The sequence below is a fragment of the Panthera onca genome, chromosome B2 (assembly GCF_046562875.1).
Source record: "Panthera onca isolate mPanOnc1 chromosome B2, mPanOnc1 haplotype 2, whole genome shotgun sequence".
NCBI lineage: Eukaryota > Metazoa > Chordata > Mammalia > Carnivora > Felidae > Panthera > Panthera onca.
The window spans coordinates 133,996,893-134,009,102 of record NC_138343.1 but is presented as its reverse complement, the minus strand read 5'-3'; the positions used below and the strand labels follow the sequence as shown (position 1 = coordinate 134,009,102).

The 12,210-nt window shown below is 36.8% G+C and overlaps 1 protein-coding gene across 4 annotated transcripts in view; it reads right to left on the bottom strand.

Annotated features, from left to right (window-relative positions):
* Nucleotides 1–913: 913 nt before the first annotated feature.
* TAB2 (TGF-beta activated kinase 1 (MAP3K7) binding protein 2) overlaps nt 914–12,210 on the bottom strand; it is a 90,790-nt gene continuing 79,493 nt past the window's right edge. For all 4 annotated transcript variants that reach the window (XM_060616867.3, XM_060616869.3, XM_060616868.3 and 1 more), the window contains one exon: nt 914–2,971. In XM_060616867.3, the coding sequence (XP_060472850.1) occupies nt 2,829–2,971 (143 nt within the window). In that variant the 3' untranslated portion in view covers nt 914–2,828. The remainder of the gene's footprint in view (nt 2,972–12,210) is intronic.

Here is a 12,210-nt window from a genome sequence, read left to right as displayed (position 1 = left end):
AAAAAAAAAAAATTTTTTTTTAAAGTAAATGTAAATTTTAAAGGAAAAATTAATGTTTATACTTTTCACAAAAACCTGCAATATGACATGCATCTTTGCATAATGTATTAGTTATAAGAGCATATACCGGCCACTATTCTGTTAATATAAGCTTTTCTGAGAAATCCAGGCTCCCCGAACTAATTGCCCACCTCACCTTTAAATAAGAGAACGTCAACACCCAAGGATAACAGTGATGAGAAACAGAAGTCCATCTTTCCATCTGAGGTTCTTAGTGTCCGTAATTCTATTTTAGTGCAGTAATTCTTGAAGGTGGTTTCCAGACCACCAGCAAGTCCAGGCCTCATATTCCTTGGCAAAGGGTATTTCTGTCTCACTAGGTTTAAAACACCAATCGAGGCAAGGCAGGGCTTTCTACGGTTACGACATAAAGAGGTCAGCAAACGCTACTTTCTTTTTTTCATACTCAGAAAAACCAAGTTATATTTTTCGGAAAGTCTTAATATAGAGATTCTCTTCAAGAGAAGCACCACTGGGATCCCCAGCACCTACACATTATGGGATAAAGTAGATACTAAGTGACTCCTCCAGCCTAATGGCCCAAGATATCATGCTTCCAATGAGGTAAACGGTAAAAACCCAAAAAGAAATGAAAGGAAAAGCAGTAACTACGAAAAAGAAGCAGTATTACATTGTTTTTGGCTCAGTTGAAACAGGGTCGCTTTCTTTCATTAGTTAAGAAGCCTGAGGAAATGGCGAAAAATCATCCAAGAAATGCAGTTGAATGCCATCTGTCACGAGAAGACTCTAGGGAATGAGTTCTCTCTGATGTCAATTAACTATCAAATGTTCGGCTGGGGTAGAAACTGTCCTCTGTCCCACAAACTTTAAAAACAAGTCACAAAAATCCACATTAGAATATAAGTTTTTTAATTTTTATAAATAACTTATCTGTTACAAAGATAGTTTACCCAGCTAAATCACAAAACCATCAACTCAAGATATCCAAATTACGTTTTATTAATAAAACAAGTAAAAACTGATTTATCAATCTTCACATAGAACTGCAGATGAAGCTGAAAAACAAGGCCTAGTTTTAAAACAAAACGTATCAAATGTAAGGGCTTTGGGTCTATGGGCTAATTAACTAGGATTGTCCTATTTCTTCCCATATACAAGATGCAAAGCCCGGAAGTCGAGGCTCTGACATTCATACAGATCACCTGTAATAATCCTGCCTATTTAAAAAATATCCATTTGCAGACATTTACAATGGGTGACAGTCAACATTATCTCCTACCTTTTTGCTACATTTCAGCACTTCCCTTAGCCCCGTTCTAAGCACTGATAGATAATTTCATAATTCTGCTCTTAAATGCATACTGTTATTTCTTTTTCTTGATTTCATTTAGTTATATACATTCCCGATCATCTGAATATTTATTTTCCTTATAAAAATAGATCATCAAAATAAAGAGATGCTTGAGGTTGCTTCAGTGTTCAAGTTTGCTTGTTTTTCTTTTTTCCAGCTTTCCTTCAGTTGTCCTAAATATGACTAGCCTCGTTTTATAAATACGCATGATACTGCCACCAAGTCAGGTTTAGAAACGGACTGCCCCAACAGTAAAGCATTGAAACTTCTCCCCACACCAGGGCTGTAGGTACGGCCGCTGTTGCTGGTTTTGCAAACTGTACTTTCCCGATCGTAATCTCCCGTGAGAGTTCTGTGGGACACCAGGCAGGTGGAGCAAGCTCAACCTTGTTGCTCTGTCAGTGGGTTAAAAATACCTTTTGTTTTAAGCTTCCCTGTGGGAGATCAAACACCGTTGTGCCGCCCACTGCCGAAGTCAGTACAGATAGTGTGACTTATCGACGTAAGTCTTGGAATATTTCCTGCAATTCACTGGGCAGCATCTGAATGTCTTCACAGAACATCGGCACTCATGAGGGCAAAGTACAGAGTGAGTAGAGGAAGGTTATTTTGTGCACAGCTTCATTTCGTTAATGCTTTTTTTTTTTTATTTTAAGGCATTGCTTCTCTCAGGTAAGGCTTAAAAAGGGACATGATCGTGCTTAATCACTAAAAGGAAAAAAGAAAATTAGTTAACAAAAGACTATTACACTATACATATAGAAATATAAGAAAATAATAAAGAAGAAAAGAAATCACTTAAAGCAGACTCGAGAGATCTGTACAGTAGGAAAAGCTTTGGGATATTTCACTGCATGTTTGTACAGACAATGCATGCTGCTTTCCTTTTCATCTTTAGAGCCCAGATGCTGGCTTCACAGAGTGGAGACGTTTTCAGGGAAGACAAAGACAAGGCCAAGAGTACCACAGATTCATGAAGTTCTTCCCCCATCCATTGGCACCATGCGGCAGCAAACAGTTTTTAAATAGTTAAACCTTGTTCCTTTTCTTCATGTTTGTAGTGTTTCACCGAAAGCTTTAAAAAAAAAAGCCATCGTTCTATTCCTTCCTCCTGTCAAAATTCAGTAGTGACATGAGGGGGAAAAGGTACTGGGAACACCTAGGCATTAATAGATTGAGAATTATCCATAACGGGCTACTGGTAACACTGTACATGGTTAGGCAGTGGGCAACCAAGTCTTTCAGCAGATTACCTTTCATGTGATGAATTTCAACTGCCCATGACATTAGACTGAGGTATTATTAGCTCTGTGGGCTGACATTTACCATTAGCACAACACCATCCTGTCACACCTTCAATTTGACAAAATCCTATGTAGCAGTGAAACTTTTCCCCTGATGACAGACTAGTTTCTTGAACTTCAGATGTGGTTTTAGAGATATAGGGCCTTTTGGCTCAGAAATGCCTTGGCATCTCACACTGTTCACAGCGGATTAAGGCTGGATGGTTCAAAAAAGTACAGGCAGTACAATTCCACTGAGCCCCCTCATCATCTTCTGTGTCTTGAGTCTTTGGTGTTTTGATGGTGGACCTTTGATCTATAAGGAAGCAAAAGAATGATTTTAGAAGCAAAAAGCACGAAGTCATCAATTACGGGCAACTTCAGACACCTGTAAATGCACAGCAGGAAAGCAGCCTGTCAAGCAAATGAAGCCTCGACCTGAAACTGACACAAAGCTCCGTTCTCTCCAACCTCTAGGGAGCCGGGTGCTCTGTGCCGGGGAGCCAACGTGGACATGACGGGGTCACCCCGCTATGTCCTTCAGGGGAAAAGAGCATCTTTTCTCCAATTTATAGCAGGAGAAAACCGCAATCAACTCACAGGGGACCCAACAGCAAATTCCCAGGTCACCTTAAGACTGGGAAAAGGTATCCATCATACTGCAATACTGACAAAGTTTATATCTCATTAATGCTAGAGTTTCATTCCCCACTGAAGTGGTATTTTTATTTCTGTTTTCTTCCAGGAATGGACGTTTTTGGTAAACGTCCTCTATCTGCTAAGAATGTAAGCCTTGACCAACACAAATAAAAATAAAAAGATGAGCTAATTTCTCAAATCCTCACTATGTATCAACAATAGACTTGGAGAAGCAAATTGAGTATGAACATTTTACCATCCTTTATCTCTCAGTTCATTTTAAAATCCTACTTATTATGGAACAGTAGAAAGAACATGAGGTGAAGTTCTGTTCCTGGGTCTGCTACTCATTCATGACTTTGTTCTGTGATCTCAGATAAACCACATACCCTCCAGGTCTGATCTTTCTCATAAACTAAAGCCACTGCAGCTCTAAGAGGCCGATGTTCTAGACTGTTTGAAAGGATTAAGGTATCTTAAATATCAAGAATAATTATATTCCTCCAAGGCTGTATCTAAGATGAAATTACATTTATGAAACTACTCTTGTGGGAATCCCATTAGAAATGTTAGGATAGAGTTCCTGCAAATTATTCAGGGAGATTTAAGGTAAAAGGAGCGCGTGTTGCTTGCTGGGACTCTCCTGCTGAGGTTTACAATGTAAAGATTCAAACTATGTTAAAATGCTGTCTATTAATTTGCAAATTCCACCTACTCTACTGAGTTGGTAACTAAATGATAGCTTTTCAGATAACCTAAAATACACACTGCGGTATCTAGTAGATAAAATATAGGAAGTCAAGTTTTTATAACAAACTTAAAATAATTAAGTGACGTTTGGTATTCTGTCCCCCTTCGGCAGCATCTTTTTTACTGATTAGTCTGAAAGAATACTTACTTTATTGCAAAACTGTCGACTTTCAGGCATTGGTAGCAATTTTTAGGCATCATGACAATTTTTGCCATATGCACGAGCAACCTGAAAGTGTTATTTATACAGTAATTTTCTTTAAGTTAAAAATATCTAATTAAGGGTTTTGTAAATGAAAATATTTGAAAAATCAAGGGTCTGAAAATACTAGTTAATGTTTCCTACCCACATTAAAATAAATAGTTAAGATTTATTTTGACATTTTACCATTTAAAATGATTTCACATTTCATACTTGGGAAACACTTTTATTGAATAATTGTTTTAATCTCGGGCTCCATCCTACTTATTAGAATTTTGGTCTCACTTAGGTGTTAGAAAACATTCCTACCTGGCACATTTAAAAAACTTTGTCTATCCTTTTTGTTTAACTACAAAAGTTTTTAGGAAGGGGTACTATTTGTATTAACATTTCAATCTATTATTAAACACCAGCATTATCTTCATTATTTAGATATCTAAGGCAATCAATAGGGGACCTACAAATTAAAAAAAAATTTTTTTAAGCTTTATTTATTTATCTTGAGAGAGACAGAGACAGTAAGGGGTGCGAGTGGGAAAGGGGCAGAGAGAGAGAATCCCAAGCAGGCTCTGCACTGCCTGCTCAGAGCCTGATGGGGGCTCGAACTCACAAAACTGTGAGATCATGACTTGGGCTGAAACCAAAAGTTGAATGCCTAACCGACTGCGCTACCCAGGCGCCCCTAGGGACCCACATTTTTTTTTTTTTTTTAATGAAAAGTCTCCAATGGTTTCCTTATATCTGCACAATCTCATTTGGTACTTAAACTTACCAATCTTTTTATTAGAGGTATTTGGAAACCAGAATTTAAAAGGAGGAAGTTGGATTGCAAAGGATGGCTTGTGATTTCCATACTAATTTTAGCCGTTAAAAAAAAAACAAAGATGCAGTGTAAAGCAGAACTATAAAATCATTTCTAAATAAATAAACCTCTATAAATGAAACTAATAAATAATTCTCTATTTTAGCCCTAAGGGAAGAATGTCTGATTCTGTATTTCCCCAAAATAGCATGCAAATTTTTATCTTTTGTGAACAAGGTAGTAAGATTTTTTCTTCTTTCTTTTTTTGGAAATAATAATATGCCATATTTCATCATTTGACATGTTATGAATGTTTTAAATTGAAATGTTGGCATACAGTGTTCTAGTAGTTTCAGGTATACAACAATTCTATACATTACACAATGCTCATCATGACGTAGTTACCATCTGTCACCGCACAAAGTTACTACAATATTGTTGACTATTCCCTATGCTGTACTTTTCGTCCGTGACTTACTTATTTTATAACTGGAAGTTTGTGCCACTTAATCTCCTTTACCTATTTTGCCCATCTCCCTCCACCCCAGAGGCCATTAGTTTGTTCTCTGTATTTATTAGTCTGCATCTGTTTTGTTGTTGTTGTTGTTGTTGTTTTGGACTCCACATATAAATGAAATCATATGGTATTTGTCTTTCTCTGATTTATTCACTTAGCATAATACTCTCTAGGTCCATCATGTTGCCATGAATAAGATTTCATTCTTCTTTATGGCTGAATAATACTCTATTGTGCACATGTGCACACGCACACACACACCCCACATCTTCTTTATCCATTCATCTATCAATGGACACTTAGGCTACTTCCATATTTTGCTTATTGTAAATAATGCTGCAATAAACATAGGGATGCATGTATCTTTTCAAGTTCATGTTTTCATTTTCTTTGGGTAAATACCCAGCAGTGGAATTACTGGACTATATGGTATTTCTAGTTTTTGAGGAACTTCCATACTGTTTTCCATGGTAGCTGTACCAATTTAAATTCCCACCAACAGTACACAAGGGTTCCCTTTTTTCCCACATCCCCATCAATACTTGTTATTTCTGGTCTTTTTCAAATTGAGTTTTTAATTTTTACTTCTTGTCTTTTTGATTATTAGCCACTCTGAATGGTGTTATTTCATTATAGTTTTGATTTGCATTTCCCTGATGATTAGTGATTTGTAGCATTTGGAAAAAGTCTACTCAGGTCCTCTGCCCGTTTTAAAATTGGATTATGTGTGGGGTTTTTTTGGTGTCCAGTTGTATGGTTCTTAATATTTTGGATATTATACAACCCAGTTGTATACAACCCAGTTGTATGGTTCTTAATATTTTGGATATTAAGCCCTTATCAGATATACTGCTTGCGAATATCTTCTCCCATTCAGTAGGTTACCTATTTATTTTGTTGGTGATTTCCTTGCTGTGCAAAAGCTTTTTAGTTTGATGTAGTCCCAATATTGCTTTTGTTTCCCTTGCCTGAGGAGTCACATCTAGAAAAATGTTGCTAAGGCCAATGTCCAAAAGATTATTGCCTGTGTTTTCTTTAAGGGATTTTATGGTTTCAGGTCTTACATTTAGGTCTATAATCCATTTAGGGTTTATTTTTAAGTGGTCCAGTTTCCTTTTTTTTTTTTTTTTTCAGTTTCTTTCTTTAGACACATGTAGGTGTCTAATACTCTCAATACCATCTATTGAAGAGATTATTTTTTCTCCATTTATATTCTTGCCTCCTTTGTTGTAGATTAGTTGATGATATATGGGTGGGTATTTCTGGGCTTTCTATTCTGTTTCATTGATCTATGTGTCTATTTTTGTGCTGGTACCGTATCTTAAAATCTGGGATTCTGATACTTCCAGGTTTGGCCTTAAGATTTGTTTGGCTCTTTGGGATCTTTCAGGTTCCACACAAATTTTAGGATTATTTGTTCTAGTTTTATGAAAAATACTACTGGTATTTTGATAGGGACTGCACCGAATCTCAATGTAGACTGCTTTGGTAGTACAGACATTTTAACAATATTAAGTCTTCCAATTCACGAACATGATACATCTTTCCATTTGTTTCTGTTGTCTTCAATTTCTTTCATCAATGCCTTATAGTTTTCAGAGCATAGGTATTTTTTCCTTCTTGGTTAAATTTATTCCAAAGTATTTTACTTTTCTTTGATACAACTATAAATGGGATGGTTTTCTTAATTTCTCTTCTGCTACATTGTTGCTAGTATATAGAACTGCAATAGATTTCTGCATATTAATTTTGTATCCTACAACTTTACTGAATTCATTTATTAGTTCTAACAGTTTTGTTGGTGGCATCTTCAGGGTTTTCTATATATAGCATTATGTCATCTGCAAATAGAGACAGTTTTACTCCTTCCGTATCAATTTGGATGCCTTTTCTTTTTCTTTTCTGAATCTGCAGCTAGGATTTCCAGTACTATGCTGAATAAAAATGGCCAAAGTGGACATCTTTGTCTTGTTCCTGATCTTAGAGGAAAAGCTTTTAGCTTTTCACCAATGATTATAATGTTAGCTGCGGGTTTGTCATATGTGGCCTTTATTATGTTGAGGTATATTCCTTCCAAACCCACTTTTGTTTAAAGTTTTTTTTTTTGATGTTTATTTATTTTAAGAGAGAGAGGAAAAGAGAATCTCAAGAAGGGTCTGTGCTCTCAGAGCAAAGCCTGACACAGGGCTCGATCTCATGAACCATGAGATCATGACCTGAGTTGAAATCAAGAGTCAAACGTTCAACTGACTGAGCCACCCAGGCACCCCTTGTTCAAAGGTTTTATCATGAACAGATACTGAATTCTGTCAAATGCCTTTTCGGCATTTATTATGGTGATTATATGGTTTTTATGCTTCACTTTGTTAATGTGGTATATCATGTTGATTGATTTGTAGATTTTAAACCATCCTTGCATCCCTGTAATAAATCTCACTTGATTGTGTTGATTGTGGTGAATGATCCTTTTAGTGTATTGTTGAAATTGAGTTTGCTAATATTTTGTTGAAGATTTTTGTATCTATGTTCATCTGGGATACTGGCCTGTAATTTTCTTTCTTTCTTTCTTTCTTTCTTTCTTTCTTTCTTTCTTTCTTTCTTTCTTCCTTCCTTCCTTCCCTTTCCTTCCTTCCTTCCTTCCTTCCTTCCTTCCTTCCTTCCTTCCTTCCTTCCTTTCTCTCTTTCCTTTCTTTCTTTTTTTGTAGTGTTTTTAAAAGGTCTGGTTTTGTATCAGGATATAATGCTGGGCTTGTAGAATAAACTTGGAAGTTTTCCTTCCTCTTTTATTTTTTGGAATAGTTTGAGAAGGATAGGTACTACCTCTTCTTCAAACGTTTGGCAGAATTCACCTGTGAAGCCATTTGGTCCTGGACTTTTGTTTGTTGAGAGTTTTTTGATTCCGGATTCAATTTCGTTACTAAGTTATTGAAATGTTCAGATTTTCTGTTTCTTCCTGATTCAGTCCTGGAATAATGTTTGTTTCTAGGAATTTATCCATTTCTTCTAGGCTGTCGAAATGTTGGCATATAATTTCTCATAGTAATCTCTTATAATCTTTTGTATATCTGTGGGTGTTGGCTGTTACTTTTCCTTTTTCATTTCTGATTTTGAGTCCTCTTTTTTCTGATGTGTCTGGTTAAAGATTTATCAATTTTGCTTATGTTTTCAAAAAACTAGATTTGGTTTCATTGATCTTTTCTATTGTTTTTCTTAGACTCTATTGTATTTCTACTCTTATCTTTATTATTTCCTTCTTTCTACTAATTTTGGTTTTGTTGTGTTTCTTCTAGTTCCTTTAGGTGTAAGGTTAGATTATCTGAGACTTTTCTTGTTTCTTGAGGTTATATTGCTATATTGCTATAAACTTCCCTCATAGAACTGCTTTTGCTGCATCTCAGAGATTTTGAAACTGTGTTGCCATTTTTATTTGTCTGCAAGTATTTTTTTACTTCCTCTGTGATTTCTTCATTGATGCATTGGTTGTTTAATATGTTGTTCAGCCTCCACATATTTGTTGTTTCCCCAATTTTTTCCCTGTAAATGACTTCTAGTTTTATAACATTGTGGTTGGAAACATGTTTCACATTTCAGTTTTGAGTTTACTGAGACTTGTTTTAAGGCATAATATGTGATCTATCCTGGAGAATGTCCCATGTGTACTTGAAAATATGTACTCTGCTACTTTTGGATGAAATTTTCTGTTAAGTCCATGTCATCTAATGGGTTGTTCATAAGCCAATGTTTCCTTATTTTCTGTCTGGAAGATCTATCCATTGGTGTAAGTGGGGTTGTAAAGTTCCCTACTCTTATTGTATTACTATCAATTTCTCTTTATGTCTCTTAATATTTGTTTCATATATTTAGGTGCTCTATTGGTGGGTGCATAGTATTTATAATTGTAATATCCTCCTGTTGATCTTTTTATCATTACATAACACCCTTTTTTGTCTCATTAGAGTCTTCATTTTAAAGTTTACTTTGGGGCACCTGGGTGGCTCAGTCAGTTAAGCATCTGACTTTGGCTCAGGTCATTATCTTGTGGTCCGTGAATTCGAGCCCCGTGTTGGGCTCTGTGCTGACAGCTCAGAGCCTGGAGCCTGTTTCGGATTCTGTGTCTCCCTCTCTCTCTGCCACTCCCCAACTCACATTCTGTCTCTGTCTCTCTCTCTCAAAAATAAATAAACATTAAAAAAAATGTTTAAAAAAAGTCTACTTTGTGTGATATAAGTATTGTTACCCCAGTTTGTTTGTTTGCTTCTATTTGCAGAGTATCTTTTTCCATCCCTTTCAGTGTCTTTAGGTCTGAAGTGAGTCTCTTGTAGGGAGCATATACATGGGCCTTGTTATTTTATCCATCTAGTCACCCTATTTCTTTTGATTGGAGGATTTTGACCATTTACATTTAAAGTAATTACTGATAGGTATGTACTTATTGCCATTTTGTTGTTCTCTGGTTGTTTTTGTAGTTCTTCTCTGTTTCTTCTCTTGCTTTCTTCCCATGTGTTGATTACTTTCTTTAGTGTTGTGTTTGGATTCCTGTCTCTTTACTTTTTGTGTATTTATTATTGGTTTGTGGTTTGTGGTTAACATTAAGTTCATATGTAACATCCTAAGTATTTAGCAGTCTATATTAAGTCAATGATTGCTTAAGTTGAACATACTCTAAATGCACTACATTTTTACTCCCTCCTCTATGTTTTAAGTAGTATTATATTTTATCTTTTTATTTTGTGAATCCCTTAACTGATTTTCTTTAGATATAATTGATTTTATTTTTGTCTTTTAGCCTGCATACTAAGTTCTATAAGCGATTGATCAACTATCTTTGCCATAAGTTTGCTTTAACCTGGGACATTTTTTCATTTCATTATTTTCTTATTTCTAGTTACAGTCTTTTCTTTTTTGCTTAAAGAAGTCCCTTTAACATTTCTTATGAGGTTGGATTAGTGGTGGTGAACTCTTAAGTTTTGTCTGGGAAACTCTACCTCTCTAATTCTAAATGATAATCTTGCTAAGTAGTATTCTTGGTTGTAGGTTTTTTCGTTTCAGCCCTTTGAATATATCATGCCACTCCCTTGTGGCTGCAAAGTTTCTGCTGAAAAATCAGCCGAGTCTTATGGAGTTTTTCCCCTATATACAATTAATTCCTGTTCTCTTACTGCTTTTAAGATTATCTATCTTTAATCTTTGACATTTTAATTGTGTGCCTTGGTGTGGACCTCTTTGGGTTTATTTTATTTGGGACTCCCTGTGCTTCCTGAATCGGAATGTCTGTTTCCATCCCCAGGTTAGGAAAGTTTTCAACTATTATTTCTTCAAATAAGTTTTCTGCTCCTTTCTCTCTCTCTTCTCCTTTTGGGATGCCCATAATATGAATGTTACTATTTTTTTAAATTATTTTTTTAATGTTTATTTTTGAGAGAGACAGAGAGAGAGAGAGAGAGAGAGAGAGAGACAAAGAGAGAACAAGAATGAGTAGGGGAGGGGCAGAGAGAGAGGGAGACACAGAGTCTGAAGCAGCTCCAGGCTATCAGCATAGTGCCTGATACAGGGCTTGAACTCACAAACCGTGAAATCGTGACCTGAGCTGAAGCTGGATGCTTAACTGAATGAACCACCCAGGTGCCCCTGAATGTTACTATTCTTGATGTCCCAGAAGTCTCTTAACCTATCCTCTTTTTTTAAAACATTCTTTTTTTTCTTTTGCTGTTTAGTTTGGGTGCTCTCCATTACCCTGACTCCAGATGGTCTATCCATTCTTCTGCATCCTCTAATCTGCTCATTCCTTCCAGTGTATTTTTCATTTCAGCAATTGCATTCTTCAACTCTGATTCTTTTTATATTTTATATCTCTTTGTCCAAGTTTTCGCTGAACTCATCCATTCTAATCTCAAGTTCAGTGAGCATCTTTATGGCTATTACTTTGAATTCTTTATCAAGTAGATTGTTTATTTCTGTTTCATTTAGTTCCTCTTCTGTAGTTCTGTCTTTGTTTGTTTGGAGCACATTCCTCCGTCTCATTTTGTTTGATTTTCTGTGTTTATTTCTATGAATTAGGCAAAAGAAAAAAAAGACCTTTTTCAGTCTTGAAGGAGTGGCCCTGTGTAGGAATGTCCCCACAAAGATGTGTGTGCCCGGCAGCTTTGGCTGGCCGGCTGGAGCCTGTAGCAGGTGTGAGCGGAGACCCAGGGTACTCCGTGCAGAGGTGCCCTGGTAGGACGGCTTGTCTACCAGTGCGCACTGCATCGGGGCCCTCTGGTGGGATGGCTGCAGCTCAGGTAGGCGTAGGCGCATGGGGCCATTTTGGAAGGATGGCCAGAACTGGTGTGGGAAGAGGCCCGAGTCTTGCTGAGAGGGCAGGTTGGCTAGACTTTGCTCCCATTTGTGCTATCATAGTGGTGGGAGAAGGTAAACATGGTACTTGCCGGCACTTCTGACCCCAGAGAGTTGCAGCAGTTCCCTCACCGTTTGGTGGACGCTCTAGGTTTGGTAAATGGGTTTTCCTCACTTATATTCCCGTTGCCCTTTAGACCACGTCTTTGTTTTATTTTTTGTTTTTCCTCTGGGGCCAGGTGGGCAAATCTGTGCGCGGGCTCCTCAGTGCTATCTCCCCCTACTGCAGTTTGTAGTGTAGGGGGTGGGGTT